Source organism: Penicillium macrosclerotiorum, assembly GCF_028827735.1.
Source record: "Penicillium macrosclerotiorum strain IBT 26536 chromosome Unknown utg000003l_segment0_segment0, whole genome shotgun sequence".
Lineage (NCBI taxonomy): Eukaryota > Fungi > Ascomycota > Eurotiomycetes > Eurotiales > Aspergillaceae > Penicillium > Penicillium macrosclerotiorum.
Genome location: NW_026643083.1, coordinates 4,452,379 through 4,477,638, shown reverse-complemented (window position 1 = coordinate 4,477,638; position 25,260 = coordinate 4,452,379). Strand labels below are relative to the sequence as shown.

At 48.9% G+C, this 25,260-nt stretch overlaps 8 protein-coding genes across 8 annotated transcripts; 5 read left to right on the top strand and 3 right to left on the bottom strand.

Annotated features, from left to right (window-relative positions):
- Nucleotides 1–3,921: 3,921 nt before the first annotated feature.
- Nucleotides 3,922–4,683, top strand: N7462_004509 (polysaccharide lyase family 20 protein; the record flags this gene model as incomplete). Its single annotated transcript, XM_057076235.1, has 1 exon — nt 3,922–4,683. The coding sequence occupies one exon, from the start codon at nt 3,922–3,924 to the stop codon at nt 4,681–4,683; it is 762 nt and encodes a 253-aa protein (XP_056935740.1).
- Nucleotides 4,684–5,641: 958 nt separating this feature from the next.
- On the bottom strand, nt 5,642–7,407 carry N7462_004508 (uncharacterized protein; the record flags this gene model as incomplete). The annotated part of the gene is made up of 4 exons (XM_057076234.1): nt 5,642–6,519; nt 6,598–6,972; nt 7,039–7,323; nt 7,380–7,407. The coding sequence occupies 4 exons, from the start codon at nt 7,405–7,407 to the stop codon at nt 5,642–5,644; spliced, it is 1,566 nt and encodes a 521-aa protein (XP_056935739.1).
- A 1,304-nt stretch (nt 7,408–8,711) lies between these two features.
- Nucleotides 8,712–9,107, top strand: N7462_004507 (uncharacterized protein; the record flags this gene model as incomplete). The annotated part of the gene is made up of 1 exon (XM_057076233.1): nt 8,712–9,107. One exon carries the CDS (start codon nt 8,712–8,714, stop codon nt 9,105–9,107), a length of 396 nt encoding a protein of 131 aa, XP_056935738.1.
- A 1,607-nt stretch (nt 9,108–10,714) lies between these two features.
- N7462_004506 (antibiotic biosynthesis monooxygenase) lies at nt 10,715–11,092 on the top strand (the record flags this gene model as incomplete). The annotated part of the gene is made up of 2 exons (XM_057076232.1): nt 10,715–10,783; nt 10,958–11,092. 2 exons carry the CDS (start codon nt 10,715–10,717, stop codon nt 11,090–11,092), a joined length of 204 nt encoding a protein of 67 aa, XP_056935737.1.
- Nucleotides 11,093–14,872: 3,780 nt separating this feature from the next.
- On the bottom strand, nt 14,873–16,786 carry N7462_004505 (arylsulfatase; the record flags this gene model as incomplete). Its single annotated transcript, XM_057076231.1, has 3 exons — nt 14,873–15,948; nt 16,056–16,567; nt 16,632–16,786. 3 exons carry the CDS (start codon nt 16,784–16,786, stop codon nt 14,873–14,875), a joined length of 1,743 nt encoding a protein of 580 aa, XP_056935736.1.
- Nucleotides 16,787–17,491: 705 nt separating this feature from the next.
- N7462_004504 (sugar porter family MFS transporter) lies at nt 17,492–19,386 on the top strand (the record flags this gene model as incomplete). Its single annotated transcript, XM_057076230.1, has 2 exons — nt 17,492–17,816; nt 17,900–19,386. 2 exons carry the CDS (start codon nt 17,492–17,494, stop codon nt 19,384–19,386), a joined length of 1,812 nt encoding a protein of 603 aa, XP_056935735.1.
- Nucleotides 19,387–19,911: 525 nt separating this feature from the next.
- Nucleotides 19,912–22,383, bottom strand: N7462_004503 (Zn(II)2Cys6 transcription factor; the record flags this gene model as incomplete). Its single annotated transcript, XM_057076229.1, has 1 exon — nt 19,912–22,383. One exon carries the CDS (start codon nt 22,381–22,383, stop codon nt 19,912–19,914), a length of 2,472 nt encoding a protein of 823 aa, XP_056935734.1.
- Nucleotides 22,384–23,498: 1,115 nt separating this feature from the next.
- N7462_004502 (alpha-mannosyltransferase) lies at nt 23,499–24,989 on the top strand (the record flags this gene model as incomplete). Its single annotated transcript, XM_057076228.1, has 1 exon — nt 23,499–24,989. The coding sequence occupies one exon, from the start codon at nt 23,499–23,501 to the stop codon at nt 24,987–24,989; it is 1,491 nt and encodes a 496-aa protein (XP_056935733.1).
- Nucleotides 24,990–25,260: the final 271 nt, after the last annotated feature.

Genomic DNA, 25,260 nt, shown 5'->3' with positions numbered 1-25,260 from the left:
GCGAGTTGGTCTTCGGCTTCAGGGAAAGGAATGTGGTCTGTTCTATTCGCCAAAAGCACGGTTGAATGGCTCTCTCGACTTCTTTTTCTCCTCAGAGCACTTTTAAGATCTAGGTATATCAGTATGATCTGGTAATACTGCCGTTGAATTTCAGGGTATACTCTTAACCTACACGCAAAAGCTATCAATCTGCTTCGAGTATATGTGCTCAGATAAAATTAAGTGCTGGGACTGAATCACCCGCATTTCTATACACTTCAAGAGCAATACGGAAATGGGCAATGGAGGGGTTTTGTATAGTTTCTTAGATCACCTGAATATTGTCGAAACAGAAGATTCCGCCAGTACGACGAGGAAATGCATAGCAGGATATCAGTGAAAGGAGAGAAGATTTAAAAGAAATATCCATGCACTCAAGATATATGATCCCAAGCGGTTTGAGCTGACAACGAGGCCAAAGAACGCAAAGAGACTCTATATCTTTTCCAAAGGCATAGAGGCGTTACTAGTTTAGCCTCTATTGGTCGGTCCGGATTTTCGGCACCCTGGACAACCGATCGCTGAGTGAGAGCATCCCACCGAATCATCAAATAAATTGCCCTATCTAACAGCCTTCACTGTATCTATCGAAAAATTTATGTGCACTATTAACATTCATACCGACTTGTGTACTGTAGGTAGCTCTATACTATATACGTAGACAATCCAGCAATCTGTAAAACGGTCCTTCCGCGCCCATATAATGTGGCATCTCGCTGGTCGCCTGAGAATTTTAGTGCTTACGCCATTGGCTTTTCATGTGCCCGAGTGTGCCGTATACCGAGCGAGTGTTTGGTCATTGAGGAAAGTTATATAAGGCATGAATTCATGTTGAATCTACGACCTCTTCAAAGCATCCTTTCTACATTGTACGTCGATTTTTGGGTATAATCATGTCAGAGACTCTTCCTTTCCATGTCCGTATGTCCGTGAAAGCATGACTAAAGTGGCTCCTCATCACGAGTCAGTAGAGGCTTTGTGGTTAAAGAAATGGAGAACTCTGGTATACTCCCAAACGGCATCTTTACCCTAAGGACAACTACTAACGAGATTAGTGCTCGAGAGGCATATACCCTTTTGTAGACTGCAAATTGGAAGATTTGGATCCCATTTTTGACGAGCTTATCAAGGTTAGTCACTCTGGCTACAAGACGTGACTATGTACTCATAACGATCTCCAGCAAAAACTTGTTGAGCCATACGACCCAGATACCTCAACCCAGCAAACATCGAGATCACCATTCCACATATACACAGGATCGACAGAGAAGGTCCAGAGATCAAATGCTACCTCCGTGTCCCCGAACACGCATCGCCGACCCAGCAAGTTCCAATTGTCATATTCATCTGTGGACTCGATGCATATCGAACGGACCATACGAACAGGACTTCAGAGGATGTCAAGCGTGGGTTCGCTTGTCTTAGTGTCGAGATACCAGGGACGGGTGACTCGCCAGCATTAAAGAATGATCCGCTCAGTCCTGAACGACCGTGGTCGAGTGTTCTTGATTGGATCCAGGAGCAAGAGATGTTTGATCAAAAAAAGATCTGTGTTCGAGGCGTGAGCACTGGGGGTTATTATGCCATGCGTATTGCCCATACACACGCGGACCGACTCTTAGCAGTGGTGAGCCAAGGCGGTGGTAGCCATAGGATGTTCAGTTCTGAATGGATTGACGCACAGAATAATATGGAATATCCTTATGCGTGAGTGCCTTTCTCTTGATAGCCTGTGAAGGCTGCTAATCATGAATAACATTCTAGACTTGTCGATGCACTTATGTATAAGTTTGGATATGATTCTGTTGACGAGTATAAGAGGACTGGAAAAGAGCGATTTTCCTTGCTAGACAATGGTATATTTGACAATCCAAGCTGTCGGCTATTGTTGGTTAATGTGAGAAATTTGATCTTGTATGATGTAATATGAGAAAAAGCTGACTTTGACCAGGGAATGCAAGATGAGATTTTTCCCATCGAAGATTCTATAATTGCTCTTGAATATGGAAACGTGAAGGAAGCAAGGCAAGTTCTCTGCTTCTGCCTGCAGCCATATTGCTTAAGAAGGAGGCCACTAACTCTGAAGTTACATTCCAGGTTTGTACAAGGTGCTTACCACATGGGAAACCCCGCCGGTGAGCATATCATTTACGACTGGCTAGACCAATTCAAATAGGTATTGAGAAGAAGTGGGGGTACTTCATTATCGTGACATGGGATTGGCCTAAGTCCATGCCAACTTTTCTATTATAATTGTCTGGTAAAATCTGGGTTCCTACAGTAAATTACATCATTATTATTCCGAAATCCATTAATTATTATTCTTTTTACTCCAATAAGCCGCCTTTTTTATAGATAAGTCTATTCTCAATAACAACTTGATATATTTTATTTCTTTTTTTCTTCTCAATTATTCAGTCAGTCTCATCATTCAAGTGGAATTAATCATTGGCCTCTCTAATATCGACTCTCATGATAGCTTTTTGATAAAGGCAAGAAAGAATAGCTAACTAACTAGTTATCCAGATGTCGCAGCTTAAGTAATCACCAGATTTGAACGTGTCGGAAATTTTTATATGTTGCTACTAGGACTAAGATCAAGATTCTTATTTCATGCGAGTTCTCATACGGTACATCTCAAATATGGTCATCGGCTGATGTTACTGAAGTTGGCCTGGAGGGATAACAGGCGTTTAGATCTTATGCCAAGATTTCTTGGCTCCTAGGTACCTGATGTTAGGCAGGTTTGCCCTAGAGTCTGAGTCAGACATTCCCTTTAGCTAGTACCAAACTATGATTCACTATTGGAAGCTAGGATAGACCGCTCATTGCTACAATTTGATGGAACCTAACCGAATGTTACTACTTACGTTCACCTTCACCTTCCGGCACGAAGTTCCTGAAACTTGGGCTTTTTCCGTATTTCGCTAAGTTGATTCCAAAATATTATGGGCGTGTGCGTATCATGGAAGTCAATCTATGCTTTAGTAATTATATAATTAATATGGCTCTCGGAAGTCATTGGGTTTTTGGCTTCATCCCCGAGAAAGAATATTTCGAATCCGTTTCGCTTTGAACCTATTGTCAGCCTTTCTACACCAAGTGAAAATTGCCTCTGTCCCCAGTGATCGTAGGAAGTGGGGGTTCAACTGGGTGGCTTCCCTTACGTAAGGGCCCTGCAGACTACTAACCTCGAAAAGACTAGGAATGCAACAGCGGAATGCACTAAGCTTTCCGATCCATTAATAGACACGTCTTTCAGGTTTCTGCTCTTTTCAGTAGCTCTTTTCAGCAGCCCAAGTCTCGATCTAATGTCACATCTTTGTCAGAAGTGTGCTTATTTTCCACCACTCGCCAACGTAGCTGACAGACATAAACACCATTTTCCTTATTCGGCTATTGCAAGTCGGATTCGCCATGTGTTCAGGCAATGCTCTCACTGTGTAATTGAACTTCGCTCAAAGAGAATCTTAATGTGTTTGTTCAGATTATCTATTTATTAATTCTTTCAACTAATTAGAAAATACAGAGTTGCTCAAAAATAGGAGACTACGACACAAGAAGATTACCGCAGCCGCGGCACCTGAACTATTCTGTAGATCAATTGCCATGCACATAAAATGCTCGGTTATGCATCTGAATCCATAAGACAGCCGAAAATCTGACGTGAGATGGGCAGTGCAAATCTACGAGTAGCTTTAGCTGCAGATGTTTTATGACGGAGTTTCTATAGACAGCTCAATGCCAAAAAATATAAGTAGGCCATGATGGCCGTGGAACAACGAAAAAAAACACCAAACCTCAGAAAACAGCAGAGTTGAAAGTTGTCTTCGACAACAACCCCTGAATTCCAATCTGTCAAACCATTGAAACAATTCCATTATGCTGGGGAAATCATTCCATCTCATAAGCCTCCTGGCCCTGGGCCTATCGACTCAGGCGACTCAAATTTTCAGTAACACTGGAACAACCTCAGGTTGGGATGCCACCAACCAAGAGCATGAGGGTACTGTTCAACAAGTTACCAACGTGGTCTACGAAGGATCAACTGCTCTGAAGATGACCCAAGTCTATGACTCCAGCTACACTGGGCGGTACCATTCTGAAGTTGTGAAAGATGATGTTTACAAACGTGGCGATACCGGCTTTTATGGATTTGCCTTCCGTCTTCAGGAAAGCTGGCAATTTTCACCAGCTCAGTCTTATAATATCGCCCAATTTATTGCCGACTTCACCGACACCGGCTGCGATGACTGGATGCCTTCCAGCATGGTTTGGCTTGTTGGGGACCAGCTGTATTCCCGAGTCAAACAGGGAACTATCTGCAACCAGAAGATCCAGACATTCTCTAATCTGGCTACTGTCTCTGCAGGCGTGTGGCACAAGATCGAGATTCAATCCAGCTGGAAGACTGACGGCACTGGCTACTATAAGATCTGGTTCGACGGAACAAAAGTCCTGGAAGAGTACAACATCAACACAACTATTGAAGATGACAGAGAATTCCAGTTCCGTGTTGGTCTCTATGCGAATGGATGGCACGACGACGGAGGCATGAAAGGTACACAGGGGACCCGTCAAGTCTGGTATGATGAAATTGCGGCGGGGACCGTGTTTGCGGATGCCGACCCTGATCAGTGGTGAGCAGAATGCATATCAGGATATCTAGGACACTATGGAATGTCTATTCCTTGTTGATAAAATATTCTATCCTATACCGTTGATTGCTGCGATTCGCCTTTTCGTCAATAAAATTCAGGACCTTTGGATTGTTTTATCAGACTAGTTTCACAGCTCTCGGGTTGACTCCATAATTCACTATTCTGTCATTAAAATAGGATACTTTGGGAAGTAATTGAATACGATACCAAATGTGATGATTTATACTAAACTAAAGTGGCTGGCAGGGAGTGTTGAATATTTCCTGCCTCACTAACTAGCATTTAACAACGCTGGATTCCGAGAATAACCGAGATACTACGCATATAAAATGTGAACGAATCGATCATTTTCATAATAGCGGGATGTATAGAGGAATATCTAGGTCCTCCCAGTATTTTATAGTTTCTCTTTCTCAATATACCCCTCGAGACATAGGCAATTCTAAATTTTTAAATTCTAAATATTCGATTCCCATCATTGTTAGGGAACACACCTAGGCACTTCCTTCTTATGTTGAAACGAAAAACCCCAATGTCAATGCTCTTAAGGGTCAACGGTTTAAGACCTGGATAAATTAGAGCACAATTATGTCTTCCCTAAAAACTAAAGCAGGTATTATAATACTACTTGCAGTGTAGCGGCCTGTTGGTTAGGTAAGAAACAATGAACATCAAGATGTAATCAATAATGAATCGATATTAAAGAAGAGTATTGTATTCAGATCTTCAACTGAATCTTCTTGAGATTTAGTTGGGAAACGTGGGATCTTTACTTTTGAAGCTCAAAGATACAGTCCATAATAAATAATGACTATAGTGTAGATAATAGTGAAGTGAATGACAATAAAGTAGACATTTTTTATCACGTCATGTATACGATTCGGGTCTGAAAATAATCCGGTCAAAATTTATGCTATACAATGTGTCTATGTAGTGATACATCAATTTTCAGGTCTCATATCCCAGGGCCACATACGATCTGCCTTTTCGGCAGTTAGACTATCCGATTCACGTGCGGCGTCCATCCATGCTCGGTACAACTTCGCATATTCCTGTTTCGCAACGGGCCAGCGTTCAACCGGGACCCAGCCATCCGACTCCGCCACTATCGAGTTCACCAGCGACAAACTGAGTTTCTGCACTGTTTCAAAATCCTCGAAATTTTCCCTATGAATGGCAATTTCCTTTTCGCTTGGAGCGTACGGACATTGTCCGTCCAATCCTAGATTAGACCATTCTGCCGAGAGCTCTATCAAGTCATGCTGCAACCCTACCAAGCCATAAGCCCATGTCGTATGGCTATATAGGAACGGTCGATATAGAGTGGGATCAAGGTCCATCGCAAGGTCCAATTTTGTGACCAGCTTCTGCATGACGACTGTATATGTCTGGGCACAGATGTCCATGTCTTTGAGGAAGGCTTTAATCTTCTGAGGGGTGTCAGGGTCATCAAGTGCTTCTTGCTGATCGTCGTTTAGGGGCTCAGCAAAGTCCGGTATCTGGTTAACGTAGAAAAAAGCGGGCCTAGCAGCGGCCGATTGCCAGTCGATGATTCCCGTGATAACCGTTGGGTCATTCTCAGATACAAAGATATTACGCTTCCACATATCGGGGTGTATCAAAATCGGCATAGACACTTGTTGTATATGCGGCTCTTGAGCTAGGCGCCTCAATACCTTTTCACTAGACTCGAGAAGATCTAGATGTTCCTGCACGGTACCCTGATAGGGGAGAGGAGTCCGCTTGACCATCGACGTTTGGGGCACACGTGATCGGCCTGTTTCAATAACACCTAGAGCGTAGGAATCTAAATCTTTCCCTAGGATGATCATGAATTCCAAGAACAAGGAAAAAAATAGAATGGGTTGACTGCACGAAAACCGGAAGGATGACCTACATGGACCACAATTAGGACTTGGACCACCATATAGCTCCAATTCCCCAGGGCTGCAGTTCCAGAACGTCTTGAGACAAGCCGGGCCGATACAAAAACGGGAATCGTCGAGGGCGATCTTTTTGGAGGCATCGAATGGGGCGTCGTGGAAGTAGATACTTCCAAAGGCCGGGAAGTCTAGATTCGCCATTTCTTGCATGTAATAAGAGATATTTTTACTGACATGCTGATGCTGGACCGAGTCCATTGAGGGCCAAGCTTGGTTCAATTGTATACCTTCGGCATATTGCTGAATGATGTATTCGGTGCCTACCGGGTTTGAAGGGTCATCATTCCACGCATATACCGTGGGAATCGGGAGCGAAGTCTTGGAGCGTACTAGGAAAGGAGAGTCAGTGGATTTGATTGTGCGAATTTCATTTGAATAGATTTAGACCGACATACGATATTCCATCGTTGCGACTTCGGAGTGGGTTGTCAGCCGGTGGGGACCGGCGACGGAGGTAGGAATCTTTGCAGCGAGACGATGGCCGGAATCTAACGTGATCAGGAAAACACGGTTAAAGCCCCCTTCTTGTTTTTCACAAGCAGTGACTTTCTTTGCCGCCGGCTGAGTTCTAAGCACCACCCGCATGAGTTCGTCGAAGTCAAAGCGGACATCCCGAGCCTGCCGCTGTAGCTCATCTTGGTGCAGCCAACGGCCATTGGTGTAAGAATAAGGATCAGTTCCTGTCCAGAGAGCTCATTAGAGAACGGAACCGAGCAAGGATTCTCTCAATGCATACTGAGTGGAATGGAGTTGCTTGCGCCCATGGTGGATTTCCGAGGTTCGGTTGAGGGGGTGATCGCTCGGCAGCGTCCGCTGGTGGCGCTCAACCGGGCCGATGGCCGAGATTTTATGTTCCAACCAAAATGCCGGACAGCTCGATTCACGTTGATTCCCGCGATGAAGCAGCCAGCTTGACGGCCTGGTTGAACAAAACGGTACATACTGCGTAGTAGTTGCAGTTGGGGCGTTGGTGCTTCTTAAAGTGCGCGAGGTGACCTGCGAGGGCAGGAGGCGGCTTGGCAGTCAACGGACCAGCCCGAGACCAACTCCAGCCAACTCGGCCAAACCAACCAGGCCCACTTTTCCGATGCTTCAGGCAATTCGCGCGAGCGAAAGGCTCATTAGCCGCTGTTCAGGTGGATCTGTTTATACATGCAGTATTGATTGTCCAATGTCTCATCGCCGGAACTTGTCGTCTCGTCATGGTAATCAAAAATCGGAACACTTGCGTTCCTTTTGAGGACCCGCACGTAGATGTGATACAACATCAACTGTGGTGTGGGACTATACCGACCCATTTTGAAACTGCCAGTGATCCCTGAGATGACGAGGTCTTGAGACTCCGAAGTCCAAGCGGTCCTTCTAGCCGCAAGCGACTCCAGAGGATGAGAGTTCCACAACCGGGGGAGGGGTCTGTCATTTCATTTTGTCCCTAGAGTGCCGAGTTAAGAGCATACACTTGCATCTATCCAGCATAATCCATCTGCCAGTCATTAAAGATACATATATATAGTATAGCATCGATCAATTTATTCAATATGGCGTCATAAGAATGGATGCCATTCACCAATGTAGTATGTCATTGCCAGCGGCTATATCAATTGTTGGTGGCAGCAGATTGAGTCTTGCTGTTGTATAGTACCTCTAGCTCATTTGTCTGCTGTCCATACTCCCGGTGACAATGGATACTAAGAAAAGGAATGCCAAATGTTTCAGTTCACTAACTCGTAATGGTTGACTAGCTATATGCCTCCACCTGGCGGCTACGTACATCCAGGCCAGGAAATGCGTACTAACCGTCGTGTGACATCCAACATCAGAGCGATAATAGTTGTGTTATATGGTAGTCGTCGAGTTGAGTGGAAAAAGTATAAGAATTCGTGTTGAAGCCGACTTCAAACCCTCATTCTCATCATCAATTCCTCGCTTTACATTCATTGATCTCAATATTAGATTTCTCCTCTCTCATTTCCCTCCAGATAACAGTCTCAAAACTGTAAGTCTCGCCTTATGTACTGCATCAGTTCCAACTGAAGTGACCTCAGACTAATTTATGAAGAAAACATCAATGGCGTCTAAAGCTCTGAAACACTTTTTCGACCAGGTCAAGAAGGTCAAAGATTGTACAGAACGATTCTTCGGGAATCCTACATCAGGCGGTCGTATTTTGCTCACCGACAAGAGGAAGGATCCAGAGAATGGGCTACGTATTGATGCGGGTGAGGCTTTTAATGGCCCCAATGGCGGAAAACTTCGCAATGTATATCTTCAAGTCAACTCGAAGGCCAAATCACAGGTCCTGCTCAACTGGGTCAAAAAGCAACGCAATAAGACTCATTCAAACCTTGCCAGGGATGCACTAGATTTGAAGGCCAGGGACCAGACGGCCGAACTTGCTAGGGTTATTGAATCGCTTGAGACCCAAGCGAAGTCTAATCTGTTGACTGGTAAAAATGCCGGTTGAGAATTTTTGAGCATCATTGATTTGGACCCAAACTTGTCACACGCGAATATCAGTTTGCCAAGGGTCGAGCTGGCCTCACCCTCCATCTAGTGGTCCCAGCTTGAGGTTGAATAATGGCCATTCGCGAACAGTCATATTTGCCTGATGCTTGAAACAGTGCGAGATTTAGAGGAAACCAATAGAAACAATCAGACTGAAGCTTTGAAAATGTGCATTTCCATTGAGCACTGATGACGATCAGTGATCCCCAATAGCCAGGGAGATAAAGAAGCCTACGTGGTAGTACGTAGGAAAATGAGTAAGGAGAGAGAGATCAATTGAAGCAGAGGCTCAGCTGCTAGCTACAGCTACGTAAGGTGGTGGGTGCTGCATTGTCTTCTCAGGCAGATCTTGATCTTCCTCATCATGGCCAATCGCCTTAAACTTCATGTTGATTCAATGAAAGCTCCAACTTTTTCTTTGAAAGACCTTGCGCAGCCAAGATGTGACAGATCAAGAACATTTGCCCCCAGAGAAATGCTATATATACTTAATCCATCCTATACTGCGTTGCGTGGATGACCGGAGCGACAAATGATTACTTACAGGAATGCATCATGCTAATCTAGTTTAGGGCCTTATGCTGTAGACTAAAGACGTGATCAGCTCGATAATTCTTGGAATATTGCACATATAAAAGGAATACGAGTAATAGTATGCCATGGTAATTGGTGAAATAATTCATTGCAAGTTTATAATAGATAGATATTCTCATCTTTCTTGTAGCTTGAGATATAAAGAGATTCCTGTCAGCTTTAGAGGAAGTTAGAAATTATTGACACGTTATCTCCTGAGAAGCACAAGGAGGTACTTAAAGCGTATAAGTAGTCGTATAAGCATAAAGGCTTACTTATGTGTATAAGATAATCCGAGGCCGAAATTTATTTTAGACCTTCGTTTGGTCTGAACTCCCGGTAATTAACCCTCCAAAATTGGGTAATTGTCAGAGTGAATGAAAATCTGTAAAATAGTTTTGCAACTCTTTCTAAGGCGACTTTATACAACCTAGGTTTTTTTCCGATCCCCGGGATTTCGTCGTCTGTTTTCAAAGGCCTATCAAACCTCAATATTATCTTGTCGGGCTAGTTTCACCGCTTTTGGGTTAGCTACATAATTCACTATTTTGTCAATATAGTAGGATACTGTATGAGCTTTTAAAGGAGGGAGATAATAGAATACGATAATCAAGGTGATGATATATAATAAACTAATGTAATCCGGTGGGTTAATATACAATCAAGTGGGAGGAAGGTTGATTCGGCTTTTTTTCTCCTTGTTCTCTCCGAAGTCGGTCTACAGAATTCCCGACCGCCGACATAATTCACAATTAGCATGCCTTGTAGGGCGTAGCTGGTTAATAATATGGACGGGAGACTCTAGTCCGGGTTTACCAAGGGACCATTTTAGCTGTGCTTCACTGGCGTATATATGTATATCCGCAGAGAATGGATTCCACATCAATACGGAATTGAATGAAAGCAGCAAGTATGAAGCTGCTCTGGAAATTGTTCAGATTTCCTTTCTATAATCTCCTATCTCATCAAACGTCTTTGCAATTTTATAGCAAGATGGTCGCAACATTCATCGATATCAATCCCCGGACCCCGCTGTCGAAGCAGCTCAAAGAGAAACCGGAGGTCGGTCCCTGTATACTCGTTAATACATTCCATATTCCGGCTGGCAAAATGGAAGAAGCCTTTGAAGCCTGGAATATCGATTCCGAGCTCGCAAAAAGGCAATCTGTTTTCATTTCGATCTAGCTACACCGAGGAATCAACGGAAGCGATATGATGCTCAACTACGCGGTTTAGGAGTCGACAGCTGCGTTGACGGCATACTACGACTTACCCGAGTTCAAAGAAACTCTTGTGAACTATCCGGATGGAACGGAAGCTCGGATCGCCCTCTACCGAAACCAGCACATCGATGGGATTTGCCTTGGTTAGGCATTCGCCAACAGTAAAGCATCCAGATCAGCTCATTTCAGTCAACATCCGTTGAAATTCTAAGATCAGGAATATTTGTGGTCGTGATTAGGAGACGATAAGCATTGATATACATGTCCTTATTCTTCAAAATCACCACCAAGGTCGGAATTCAATTATAATTCGGCGTAGCTTCCTGGCTGCCGCAGCCATCAAATGACCAGTAATGGACTACTATCACTCGTCATCTCAGTTGTACTGGCTACAATTATGGGAACTAATGGCAATAACACTGGAGACCTATGGAGTCCCTAGGCGTATAGAATTAGAGCGCAAAGGAAATCTCTTTGCACCAATGATTGACCAGTAGCGATATATGTCAAAACCAATACCAGACTAAGTACAAATGATGTATGAATTGCAAACTCCCAAAAAGACGTTATAATAATGAGATTTGGTCAAAACCATCTAGACTGACTCATCTCAATGCTGCTCCGGTAGTGTATTCGATTGTAAGTAATCTTCAAGGAAGGGATGCCTACAAAGCTGTGGCACTCTTAAGCTCTGAAACTCATGTAAATCAATTGCCAGAGCTGTGAGAAGTGGATCCAAGTCCATCTGATGCAAGTCCTCTGTATGCGACAGGCTAGCCAAAGTAAACTGCCACTCAGGACCAACCGCACTGCTCACACTATTGACAAACTGTTCAGCCCATGAGTGGAGTAGCCAATGTCGGGAGTTCTGAAAAACGGGCACAAACCAGTGTGTCATAATAACCAGGGCAAGCGGACGATGGTGACGAATCAACTGTATAAATTCTTGAGGAAGTAGGACTGGCCAAGTGAAAAGTAAAATCCAATCTATTGGATCCAGGGCCGTTTCGGTGAAGAAACGGTACAGTCGCGCCAGTGCCACGAAGCAAATGTTTTTTTCATCAGAACACAGATCCATTTGCCTCATAATCAAATAAAGATGGGAGAGGCTTTGCAGTATGCCTGGGTTTTGAGGATCCTCCGGCGGAGAAGGGGGGATAGTGCGCATCCAAGCACAGAGAAATGGATCGGTGATAAACGGGCATGTAATGGGCTGAAGATGGAAAAAACCGCGGATGGCGATGAAAAGTTCACAGGCTCCATCGATGATGTCGGGTGCTTCAGCGCTTTTACAAGCAATCGGGAACTCCAGGCAAAGGAGGATCTGAATCGCAGAGAAGGTCAGAGTCCCTGATGCATTCTTTGGGGTTACTTCATCCACCGAAGAGTGGAACTCATTGATTGCCAATGCGCGGCTTTGACAAGCCCCTTCAATATATCTTTTCTAGTCATCTTGTTTGGAACAAAGATATGCTCTGTGAAGGGAAGTGACTGCATGGAGAGAGTCCATAACAAATGGAAAGGACTTTGCATCATCGAGCACTAGGCCGGTCCACAGCGGGCAAAATGCTTCAGGGGTGAGTGATGCTAGGGTTGCGACTGTGAAGTCTAGATAATGGTGTAGGTTCTCAGATATCTGAAAGGATAGCTCTGGCTGTAGTCGTGGGCGTGGTTGGGCGCATGCTGCGCGAAATATCTTCATGAAAAATTCCACTTGACTGTCCATTTCTTTCATTTGATATGGAACATGTCTTTGTTGTCCCATGAAGGCAGTGGAAAGCTCTTTGCTCATACCATTGCTAGAGCTCGCCAAGTCCGATATCTCTGCCTCCGCGGGCCAGATACACTCCAGCTTGTTCCGCTGACAGGCAACGCATTTGGGCTTCCGCTCGTCACACTTCTTTTGACGCCGGCGACAGCTGAGGCAACCCTTACGCGAGCGAATCCGGCGTGGGCGCAATTCAGAGAGTCTTGGTGTCATTCTTGTATAGAGCGATGAATGTTCAATTGGAAGAAGCAAGTCCCTCGAGCGGCGTTTAATCATTTAATATAGGCCATATCTCTTGGCCCCAAACGCCCATGAGATACGATTAAAAAGCAACAAACAATTTCAGGGGACAATTATCGTCGTATCAAGGCGTCGTAGGGCTGGGGCTGATCTTGCTGGGTCAATTTAGGCCGAAATCTTAATTTAGGTAAGCCCAATACCGATCACCAAAGATCAAGTCCAACCAGGAAGAAGGTATGCAATGTCTGCTCGGTTCTGGGGCATAGGGCCGTCTGAATGAGTGGACCCTTTTATTTCTAGACCATTCAGTGTACCGAATCTTTTGAGCCTACGTTGCGTGAGGAATGCCGTCAGAGGGTAGGACAGAGCCTCACGCCTCTTGGCGTGATCAACATGGTTTAAAACCTGTTCGGTTTGAAGATACAACTTCTTACTCGTTTCAGCTCTACTGCAATTCAAGTGGGGGCCAATTAAGGCCTTGAACGGGTCTCGGCTAGTAGATCAATCAAAATACCTGTTATCTTACTGAGCAGTATGGTTTGACTTGGAGGATTCGCTTGTGTGTGAAGGCATAGTATGGCGCCCATGATGCACATCGTCTAGAATGCATTTCTACTGTTTATTTTGGCAAAGCGGCGATTGTTTGACCGTAGAAACGAAGGACTTTGGGGATGGATGGAGAGGCAACACGCCGATCTCTACTTGGCTCAGCGAGGGTCAGCCGGGCCCCGCCAACATCATACTCCAGCCCAACCATGATAGATTCACGATGGAGAGTTTTAATGGTTAGTGCGCATTTTGTACTGGTTGGGTAAATCCCTCAATTGCAGTTAATCTGTCTAATTCCTATGCCAAAACTTTCACAGCTGTTTATCTTGAGCGTTGGAGCACTTGATTCCATTTGGATATCGCTTGGATATCGCTTGGATATCGGCAAGCCACATACAGTCCTTTGAAGTCCAATTTCAGGCCATACCCCGAAAAGAATATTGCAAGAACGAAATCTTCCGTTCCAGGTGAATTATGCTTGTTTCGTAATTTACTTAATTGGTAGTCCTGCAACAGCCAAGTATGAAGACAATGAAAATACTGACTTACCAGTGAAACGAAGATTTTGTCGTAGTTCGTTTCAAGTACCAAACCAACACTGCCACCGTGGCAGGATCCAGTCATAGCATAGCACTAAAATTAAGCGTTTCAGCTTTTAAGGATAATTTAGCCTAATATCGGCGAATGACCTGACTTCTGCAACTGTTGGAGTCGTACAAAATTGGGGGCCGATGGGAGCGGCGACAAAGATAAACATCCCAACAGAGAAACGAGAAGCTAATGAGGAAAAGGCGACCCTTCATCCACTATATATGCTATTCTTATCTTTATCGATCGATGATCGCGCTTTTATTTCTGGCTCGTTGGTAGCACTTCCTACAGTGTAGTTTCCTGCAAACTCAGGCCACCCGCGGTGGCTGTCCATGTGAATCCCCCAAGCCCTTCAGCGGTGGCCTCCATCACGAAAGGTCTGGGTCTTGGGTATCTAAGTGCGGTTCATTCAGAGATATAGCCCTCGGTTATCGGCAATCATTGGGTATGATAAAATTGGGATCTCACATCCTACAGCCTAATCACATAGATTTCTGGACATGTGCTGGAGTCTACTGGGTAGATGGTGCATGTACGGACTTCACCGAGCCTATTAGAGAACACTTCCTGGACAGTCTGGACTGCGTGAGTCGAAGAAAGAGGGCTTGGTGAACTGAACGCCTCCTTTAAATTGTGTGCCAACTGCTATCAAGTATAGGTACCGGGTGGAGTACAGTTGAAAATCATATTCTATTTTCTCATGACTTCATGAAAAGCCAAAATGCGAGGTATCGTTACATGCCCAAAAAAGGTTCTCATAATATCAATTTTCCAGCACCCTTAGAACTGCTTCACAACGCGCTGAAAGCGTGGCGGCTGGCGTGTGAACTTCTCTGGCTCGTCACGAGCACCCTCCTTCCAGTAGTCAAATTCCATCCATGCATTCTCCGGCATCTGCGCCTCTGTTGCCTCAAGGAACTCTCCCAGGTCGGGGCATAGTGGAACAACACCCGTCTCCAAGACGTATTGGTCCCAGAGCTTGAGTAGCTGCTTGAGTTTCTCAGGCTCCTGCTCTGATAGGTCGTGCACTTCACCCGGGTCTTTCTCCAGGTTATACAGCTGCCAACGCTCAGGGCCCTTAGGCTTAGGAATAAAGACAATCTTCCAGTCCGCACAGCGCAGTGCAGCACGCCCACATGTCTCCCAGCCTTGAATGAAGTCCTTGGGGTGAATGCGCTCGGCCTCTCCGATGGCCCATGGGTGGAAACTGCGGCCGCGCATGGAGACAACTTCGCGACCCTGGTAAGCTGGCGCCGGGTGCTTGACGCCTGCCATGTCTAGGATAGACGGGGCGAGGTCCATGACAGTGGCAAACTGATCAGTGATACCGCCGGCAGTCACATCTCCGGGCCTGAGGTTGATGTTTTTAGGAAAGCGGCAGGTAAACGGAACACGGACGCCACCTTCAGTAGTGTAGGCCTTGTATAGGCGAGATGGAGCAGTGGCGGCCTGCGCCCAGCGTGGGCCGTACCAAATGAATGAATTACCGTTGCCCAGGTTTTCTAAGCTATTGTCGTAGTACTTCTGTAGATGAGGCATCACCCCATTTTTCACCATGGGGTAGGCCTCGTAGGCGGCGCCTTCAGCACCGTTGTCGGACATGAAACACACAAAGGTGTTGTCTAGCTCCCCGATTTCCCGGAGATACTCGACCACTTTACCAACGTTGTAGTCGATGCATTCAACCATGCCAGCGAACACCTCCATTGCCGTTGAGGACATTTTCTTCTCCTCGGGGGTATAGTCTTCCCATTCCTTGACTTCCTCGGCAACCACGGGGTGAGCCTCGACGTCATCGCGAACCATACCGAGCTCTTTGAGACGCTGCAGACGTTTCTGGCGCAGAACCTCAGGGCCTTCATCGTAAACACCACGATAGTGATCGATGTATTCCCGGGGGCTTGCAGCGGCCAGTGCGGTGCAGTGAAAGGGAGATATCCAAAGAAAGGGCGGTCTCCCTTACCGTCAGGTCCATCAGCTCCGCCACTCTCCTTCCATTCGCGCAGATAATCGATCATTTTGTCTCCATAGCCATCCGAAGAGTACCAGCCCTCGGGCAGGTGGCGTACATACTCTCCATCCTCCATGTGCAAGGCGATGTAACTAGCCTCGATAAAGGTCGGGATCTGGTCCTGATCCTTTAGCTGGGGTTCGTAGGCGTAGTGGTTGGAGCAGGCAGGCAGGTGAGCGAATGATCGAACAAAGCCACGTTTGTGTGGGGACCTCTCGGGAGTGAGGCCCAGGTGCCATTTTCCTGACATGACTGTGTGGTAGCCAGCATCACGCAACAACTCCGGCAGTGCCACCACCCGTTCATTCAGATAGCCCTCATAGCCGGGCATACCACGCTGGGGTGCTGTACTCATCGCCGACCCCTTGGGACCATTCTGGCCGGAAATGTTGGTCCATTCGATCAAGTTCCCCAGTCCAGCAATGTGGTGGTCGGTACCGGTCATGATCATGGCACGTGTGGGACTACACATCCGGGCCTGATTAGCAATCTCTTTTCTGGGCACATAACTTGTCTTGCAGAACATACGAGCATGCTGCGGCAGCATGGAAATCGGTGAAGCGGAGTCCTTCTTTCGCAATTTGATCAATGTTGGGCGTGCGGATCTCGCCGCCGAAACAGCCCACGTCGGAGAAGCCCAAATCATCGGCGACGATGACCAGGAAGTTTGGGCGTTTGGCCATGATTCAAAGGTTCAGCAGACGGAAACAAAATAATGATGCTCTTGAGGGCCGGAGAACAAAGGTCGTGCAGGAGGGAAGAGAGACCAATGCATGAGAGAAATGCATGAGGGGTACTGCTGCGTATGCACTTTATAAATTCCCCTCTCCCCGCAGAGTTGGCTCGGGGCCGATCCTTGCGCCTGCAGGCCAGCGCCATCAGCGTGCCACATTTCGTGATCGGCTGCTATCAATCGGGAGTCGGCCATCGGCTAGAGAATGGAGCCAACGGTGGGTTTGGTGGAGTCCTTCGGCTATCAAACTATCAATCGGTCGGCTTGGATGCGGGGAAGCTTGCTGCTTACATACGCGCCTCACCTGACGACGGTACCTTGAACTTAAAAGACTTGGCCGACGTACCTGGCGTGTGCCGACCTACAACACCTGCGTCGGAGCTCCTGGCAAGATCATCTCCGTGGTTTGAGGGTTGAACACCGGACCTCTGTTATGATGGACCATTTCTCCTTTGATGCAGACCATTCCGGGCTCATGGCGTGATCTCCACGCATCGGCTGTCGGTAGTCGTGACATAATCCACCATATCCGGGCGATCGACTGGCCCGAAACAGCCTGGAAGCAAGACAACCCAACCACAACTGCTTGGAACCGACCTCGACTCCCTTCGAGAGTTTCTCGTGGCTACATCTTCTCTTCTTCTTACCCGCGATTATGCCCGACCATGTAATTCCGCGCGCTATATCAAGGCCCACCCCAACCCAACTTGCCTCGTCGGCCTCTTCTCCTGATTCCATTATATCAGCTTGGCGGGCCCGACTGACCAGCTGGTGGAACCATACCTTTACTGCCTTAGGTGCTTCATACTCTCAATTGCCGCAACAACCGGAGGTGCAGGAGAACCAATTGGATTCTCACCCTGACGATTCTCTTGCCATGGAACCATTGAGGTTGACCAAGGCCAAGTGGCGCACATATTGGCTGGCCATTGTGCTCTGCTGCGGTGGTGCATTATTTGGTTATGACTCTGGTGTCATTGGTATGTGTTCTATTCCTCATTCCCGACCCTCTCTTCCCCAATTCTCTCGCTCGTCTAGAGTGCTCAATTCTAAATTTGTCTAGGTGGCGTCCTTACATTTGAATCTTTTCAGGACTCATTTGAATTCACAGCTCAGCAAAAGACCCGCGTGAGCTCTATAGCAGTAGGCATTCAACAGGCCGGCGCATTGGCTGGTTGCTTCATTGTCTGGCCGGTGACGAACCGGTATGGTCGCCGCATTGCCATGATGCTCTGCTCACTGGTCTTTTGCCTTGGTGTTGTCCTCGAAGTCATCGACACGCACTCCCTGCCAGCGTTCTATGTTGGGCGGGTGATTTGTGGTCTGGGTATCGGGGGTTCTGCCACTGTTATTCCAATCTATATGTCTGAGATGAGTCCAAAAGGGATCCGCGCACAACTCGGTAGCTGTTACCAGTTAACCTACACCATTGGTATTCTGGCATCCTACTGGATTGACTATGGCGTCAAGGCCATGCCAAGTAATGCCAAGCAGTGGCAGGTTCCGATTGGACTGCAGCTTGTCCCCGGTGCATTGATGGGACTGGGCATGTTTACGCTCGATGAGAGCGTACGTTGGCTGCTGGCCCATGGCAAGTCTGATGAAGCCTGGCGCAGTCTGGTTTGGATTCGAGCTGGCGACGGGCCAGCCGTGAGCGAGGAGTTTGATGAAATGTGCCGTGGTCTCGAGGAGGAGCGCCATGCGACTGCTGGCTTCCATCCACAAGAACTTCTCGAAAGGCCCAACCTGCACCGACTTCTCCTTGGTGCGGGGCTGTTCTTAGCACAGCAGTCAACTGGCTCAACGGCACTGGCTTACTTCGGTCCCCAGTTCTTTTCGTTACTTGTTGGGCCCGGGGATAAGAACCTGTTGCTGACAGGTATCTTTGGCGCCATCAAGGTTGCCGCCTGTCTCACATTTGTCATTTTCATGTCTGATCGATTCGGCCGGCGTCCTTTGCTGGCTGGTGGGGCATCGTTCATGGCCATCTGTATGCTCGCGACAGCAGCCGTCGTCAAGGAATACCCACCTCATGATGGTGTCGTGTCCTCTGCTGGCATTGCCACAGTAGCACTGATCTACCTCGACATCATCGCATACAACCTCAGTTGGGGCCCCTTGCCATGGCCCTGCACCAGCGAGATCTTCCCAACCCGAATTCGTGAGCCGGGTGTAGCTTTTGGTGTTGGCTCACAGTGGCTCTTCAATTTTGTCTGGAGCTTCTCCACACCTTACATCATGGCTGGCATTGGGTGGGCAACATTCCTGCTTTTCGGACTTTTAGACATCTTAATCGTGGCTTTCACATACTTTTGTCTTAAAGAGACCAGGGGCAAGACTCTTGAGGAGATCAACAAGATGTTCGATGGTGTTGACCCCAATGTGGAGCAGGGCTGGAAGGGCGACGACCTAGACGAGGATCTCGAGCCACAACATCGGGTTGACGGAGCCCAGCTCTGTGATGGTGCGGAGTCTATCGGCACTGCAAAGTCCAATCAAAACAAGAACAGGACTGCGCATGTTGAGGAGTCCCTCGCCGGGCGGGCCTGAGTTTCTCAAGACAGGCACCAGGGCAACCTCACCTGTACAGATGTGAGAGCTTGTATAGCAGTACATGCAGATAGATAGAATTTTGAGTCGGTGTATATAGTACAAGTGACCTTTTATTTACAATCCAATTTAGCCGCATGACTTACATTATGAGCGCGGTACGCTGACTTCCAAGGCAATGTCAATTGGCAAGACTTGATTTGATTTGATCAATATGGTGAAGTATATTACATGGAGATCTGCTTACACAGTCGCGCGGCATAGACCGAAGAAAGCAATGAAAATAAAATGAAATGGAAAAGCAATGTATGAGAAAAAGGATGGTATCATATTCATCAAATGCGCAAGGCTCGAAAAAGATTCACTGAGAACCAAAACACCCATACAATCCCACGTAAAGGCGTATATAGAGAAATATGTCCAGGGGTCTATTTACCTCGTGGGACAATCCAATACCATGTCCAAGATGACTTATATACAAGAGAAGTTTATATAAACGTTGGCGGAGAAGCGGCTGAGTCTTTTTTAAACCACCATATATTCTCCATCCGCCCGTTTCGCCTGCATCACGCGCGACCAACGGAAGGCTTGCGATGTGAAGCGCGCTCGGCTTCCATCCAGGAGCGGCGGGGCCATGCCAGAGGGGTAGACAGGGTATGACGACTCGTCAGAGTGCTCTGCCCAAATCTTTTCCAGTAATTCCAAGCAGGATATATTATTCACAAAGCCAGAGTCTTTGGAGATGTCCCTGCAGCGATGACGAATAGATGCCCGGTGGTCCTCCTGGACACATTCAGATCCCACGATGAACAGTGGCCAGAGGAGATACACATCTGACTGCACAGCGCAGAGACAATGCATTGCCAAGAGAACTAGATGCTGGATACGAGGATGACGCGATGGCAGGCTCGGCTCGGCAAGTCGCTCACAATAAAGAAGCGCCGCATGGCGGAAGCATTCGGAAATTTGGTAGACGTCTTGAAGATTCTCGGGCGCCACATAATATTGTGGCGAGGAAGAGGGTACAGGAGTGAAGGTCGGGGCATTCCAAGATGCGGATGAGGTGGACAGGGGTGGTGAAGGGAACGAGGCCTCTGCAGGTGGGTCGAATCGCCAGGATTCGAGCCGTTGGCGCAGGGAATACCATTCGGTCCAGAATGCAGGAGAAGAGGGCTTTCTCGCTTGATCACTGCTTTGTGGGGGAGTTGGGATGGAGAAGCCATATCCCAATCCCGCTGAGAGCCCAAGTCCTGTAGCTGAGGTGACGGTGTCCCAGCCAGGGAACACCATGTTTGGTGGGAGGGAGGCAGTTGGAATGGTCACGTCGGCCGGTCGAGGATCAGTCGGCTCTTGTTCCTGGCTCAAAATGTTGAGACGACCCAGCTGTGAGATCATCTTGAACAAGCGACCATCACAGCCTGCCAAGTTCTCCAGTCCCCATTCGCTATCAGTTCTTGAGCTAATCTCCAGACATCGCCCACGCAGTTGCACATCACGGTCGTTCGTAGTAGCAGTGAGGGTATCAAACCACGAGAACATGCGAATGAACCATTTGAGATCGTCACTGACGACAGGCGAATGGCGCATTCGGATGGCAAGTAGTCGCGTGACACCAGCAAACTGGGAGCGAAACTCCGCAACACCTGTATCGCAGCCATGAAAAAGACAAAGGACCAACAGCGTTGCCAAAACTGAGTCGGATAGTCGACGCTGTGGATCGGCCAGGTCAGCATTCAAAGCCTTGACCGCCATGCCTCGATGATAGTTTTCTTCTCTCGCATATGCCTCTGGTACCGAAATCCCATATTTATCTTGGAATGCTTCGTCGGTCAGGGCACGGTGGGCCATAGATGACAGACGCGCGGGTAGAGTTCTTTCGGTGGAAAGATGATTTCGCTCTCGCCTCTGGCGCAAATTGCTCGTCGCTAGTGTAGCAATCGCCTCTTGCAGCGCCTCGCTACTTTGAGCCAGGTGAAGAACCTGAGTACGAAATGGGTTGGACGGGGTATCGAATGCCACGATCATCGGCGCAATGACCTCTGTAAAATAGCTAATTAAGTAGCGAAGACGAGGCGTCCGTCCAACCGACCTAGAGATCAGCATCTGGGAGTATGAAGGCGAGTGGCCGTGATTCCACAATATCGAGTTTTCTGGGGTATGTCTTTCATACTCCTCATCTGCATCTTGCGACGGGGGCGTCGAATTCTGTGCTGCCCAATTCTGCGCGACCGGCCACATGGGGGTTGTGAAGCCAGTTTCCGGGCTCAGTGTTGGTTGATATTGTATTGATGCATCCGACGCGATACCGGGACTGGAATGATTGGCCATCACTGAGCGGTTCGGGATTGCAGGTGGCAGAGATATTTGAGGGGCAATAGTGGAGGCATTTGACCATGACTGGAGATCGGGCATGTCCATTGACCACGCCAAGTTCCTTGACATATCGGACATCTGAGACGTCGCCGAGGGACTCCTTGGATCGAACTCCATCGAGGCTTGCGGTGCAATACCTAGCCTGTCGGGCGCCATTCCAATGGGAGGCGCTGACGCCGGGGCACCTGTGGCGATCTGCGACGGCGGCTGGCTTTGCGCGCTTGACCGTGTCGGTTGGCAGGTTTGTTGCTGCGGCTGTTGGGGCTGAGCCTGTTGCGGCTCCGACGGCGGTGATGTTTTAGAGGAGGCCCCCGACGGCCCCTCTGCAGCTTCCACGACAGGCAAAGTTTGGCCTCGCAATTTGCCTCGACTGGCGACTCCGACCCCCCACGTCAACGTCGTCTTGTATCCGGAACACTCGCGGCCCATCTCGAGGCACTGGGAGCAGTATGGTCGGCGCCTATCACACCGGGCGCCCCGTTTGGAGCACGCAAAGCAATCATCGGATGCACCGCTTACCACCGTCCTCTTCCGTCGTTTTCGGATCGGGCCCGTCGGGTCTGTTGTTCGAGATTTGCCCTTCGCGGCGGGGTCCCGAGCCGGACGAGCAGGATGCTCGGACATGATGGCCGAGTGATACAGCAGATACCCTCGAGGGGTTCCATCGATGAGATACACCGGCCCAGGGAAAGAGCGAAGTCCCCGGCGGTGCGCACAGGTAACGGCGCCTTTGAGGGGGTTGATTATAAATTCGGTCTGAGGGCGGACGGAGTGGACCTTGGAAAGAAGCGCGAGTCGGGGCGACGCAAGCGGTTGAACGATGAGGGACGAGCAAGAGCGAGGGCGAGAGCAGAATGAGAGGTAGGGAAAAAAGAAGCCGCGGGTGAAGGAGCACAGCCCAGGATGGGGCGATTCACCCGGTCTGCTCGTGCCGTGCGCAGTTGAGTTTTGAAGTGGAGAGACGATCTTCGGTGGAGGCGGATCCGCGCCTTGACTGTACAGAGTCCAATGGCGACCAATTCAACAACTCGCGTGTCCGCCCCGAACGTGGGTCAAGAAAGTGTCCAACCGCCTCTGCAGGCATCCGACCTGAAAATCAGAAGAGCATAAATAGGGGGGAAGCGGACGGTTCGATCGGATGCCCTCAGATATCGGGGCGCATTGGGGGGCCGCCGTTAGTGTGTTTTAAGGACGGACTACGCATCTGGCAGTATGCGCGATGTACGATGCACGATGCACGATGTACTACAGACACGATGAACGATGTACTACTGACCCTGTCGCCGGCTTCCCTCGTTTCCTTCTAGAAGGAGTGAAAATCAACCGATAGGCTCAGCGCCACGGTTGCTTCTTTCGGGCCAACCGCGAGTCCCCTCGAGTCCCCTTGAAACCCCTTGAGCTTGACGATCCGTTGCACCACCACATGGACGATTGCAGTGCCAAGCATCGGCCAAACACGTTTCCCGGCACTTCACGAATCCTTCGTCTCGGACTCGCCGCCTCCCCGCCTCTTCCTCGCCCACCATGAAATCCCCTTGAGGACTCACGCACCCGTTCCTGTCTCCTCACCTGTCCATATCTGGCCATTGTCGATCGGGGCGCCCGTGCGCCGGCGACTTGTTCCTACCCCCGAACCCCCCTTGTTCTCCGTGCCCCCCGTATCCTGTACGGAAGCCCCAGTCGCCTCGTCTGGGACGCGACGGACGTGAGCTCCCCGTTCTCGATTGCGATCGCACGGCATGGCGATCTTCCGGCCAGGCCGGGCGAGGTCCATCCTGCTCGCCTTCCTCGCAGTCGTCCTCGTGTGCACCGTCTACCTTTACTGGACCCCGACCACCGCATCCTCGACCGTCTCCGTGGTTCCTAGCACCGCCTTTGAGGTCCCACTAATCGAGCGCCAGAAAGACTTCTGGAAAGCCTTCCAACCCATTCTCGAACGTCACAATCCCAATTGCCCCAGTCCAGAGAAAGTCGGCGATGCAGGCGCCATCCATTTCGATGCTGTCAACGACCAGCCGCGCCCGGACTTGACGGTCATGAACGAGGAGGATCAAAAGGCCATGGAGGACGCCCATGCGAACTTTGTCCAGGATATCCAAAACGCCGGCAAGGATTTGAAACCGGCCCATACCCCGGGCAAGCGAGGTTTGGTGTCTACGGCCGGCGCGACGTATCTGCCCGTGTTTGTCTCGACCCTCCGCATGCTCCGCCGCGCAGGGTCCACGTTACCGGTCGAGGTATTCATGAAGGATGCGGGCGAATACGAGAAACATGTCTGCAATCAGGTCCTGCCCACTCTGGACGCGCGCTGTCTCGTCCTAGGTGACGTGGTGGGCAAGGACGTGATCGAACACTACCAACTCAAGATCTTCGCCGTCCTCTTCTCCTCGTTCGAGGAGATCGTTTGGATGGATGCAGACTGTTTCCCGCTGGGAAAGCCGGAAGAACTCCTAGACACGGAACCTTTCACGTCCACCGGCTTGGTCACCTGGCCGGACTTCTGGGCGTCCTCCGCATCTCCGTTGTACTATAAGATCTCGCGACAAGAGGCGCCGCCTATGACGGCCCGCCAATCCTCGGAAACGGGCGCCTTCCTGGTGTCGAAGAAGACTCACTTCTTCCCGCTGATGCTCGCTGCCTACTATAACTTCTACGGTCCGTCTCATTACTTCCGTCTGTTGAGTCAAGGCGGGCCCGGCGAGGGCGACAAGGAGACATTCCTCCAAGCTGCCACGGCCCTAGGGGCCCCATTTTACACCGTGAGTGACCGGGTGCAAGCCATTGGCCATCAAACCGAGGAAAAACTATCGGGCTCGGCCATGGCCCAGGTCGATCCGCGAGAAGACTATGCTCTCACAACGCAAGATAAATGGCGTGTCAAGGATCCCGCCATTGCTTCGCCGCCACATATCTTCTTCATCCATGCAAACTACCCGAAATTCAACCCCGGCGATAACGTCTTCGGCATGGACTGGGAGACGGCTCCTACTCTGAAAGACGATGGATCGGATGGTCGCGCTTGGACCGCCCCTCCTGAGACGATCCGTCGATTTGGTTATGACGTGGAGAAGGCCTACTGGGAGGAAATTAAATGGGTCACCTGTCATCTAGAGGGCTTCTTTAGATCCTGGGAGCACAAGGCCGGCTTATGTATGAAGGTTGAGGACTACTGGAAGAACGTCTTTGCCGAGCCCCACGATGATGATCCAAAGTTCACTCAAGATGGTTGATTCCACAGGGGCCAGGTATGGTTGATTCATGCTCGGCTATCAGCCTGATACCTCCGGGCTCTACCCTTTCTTGGGTTCGTGCGCAAGCCCTTCCAGCAGTGTCTCGCATGTCGAGTCACCCCACTGAACGTCAGAGCAAAAGTACAGTCCTGGCCGTGTGCTGATTCCGTTTTGCCGACTCTGACAACCCTGGTCCGCTCCAATTTTACATCAGCGCGGTGGCTGGGATGACGATATATCGTCCCCAAAATTGTGACCAGCTGTCATGTGT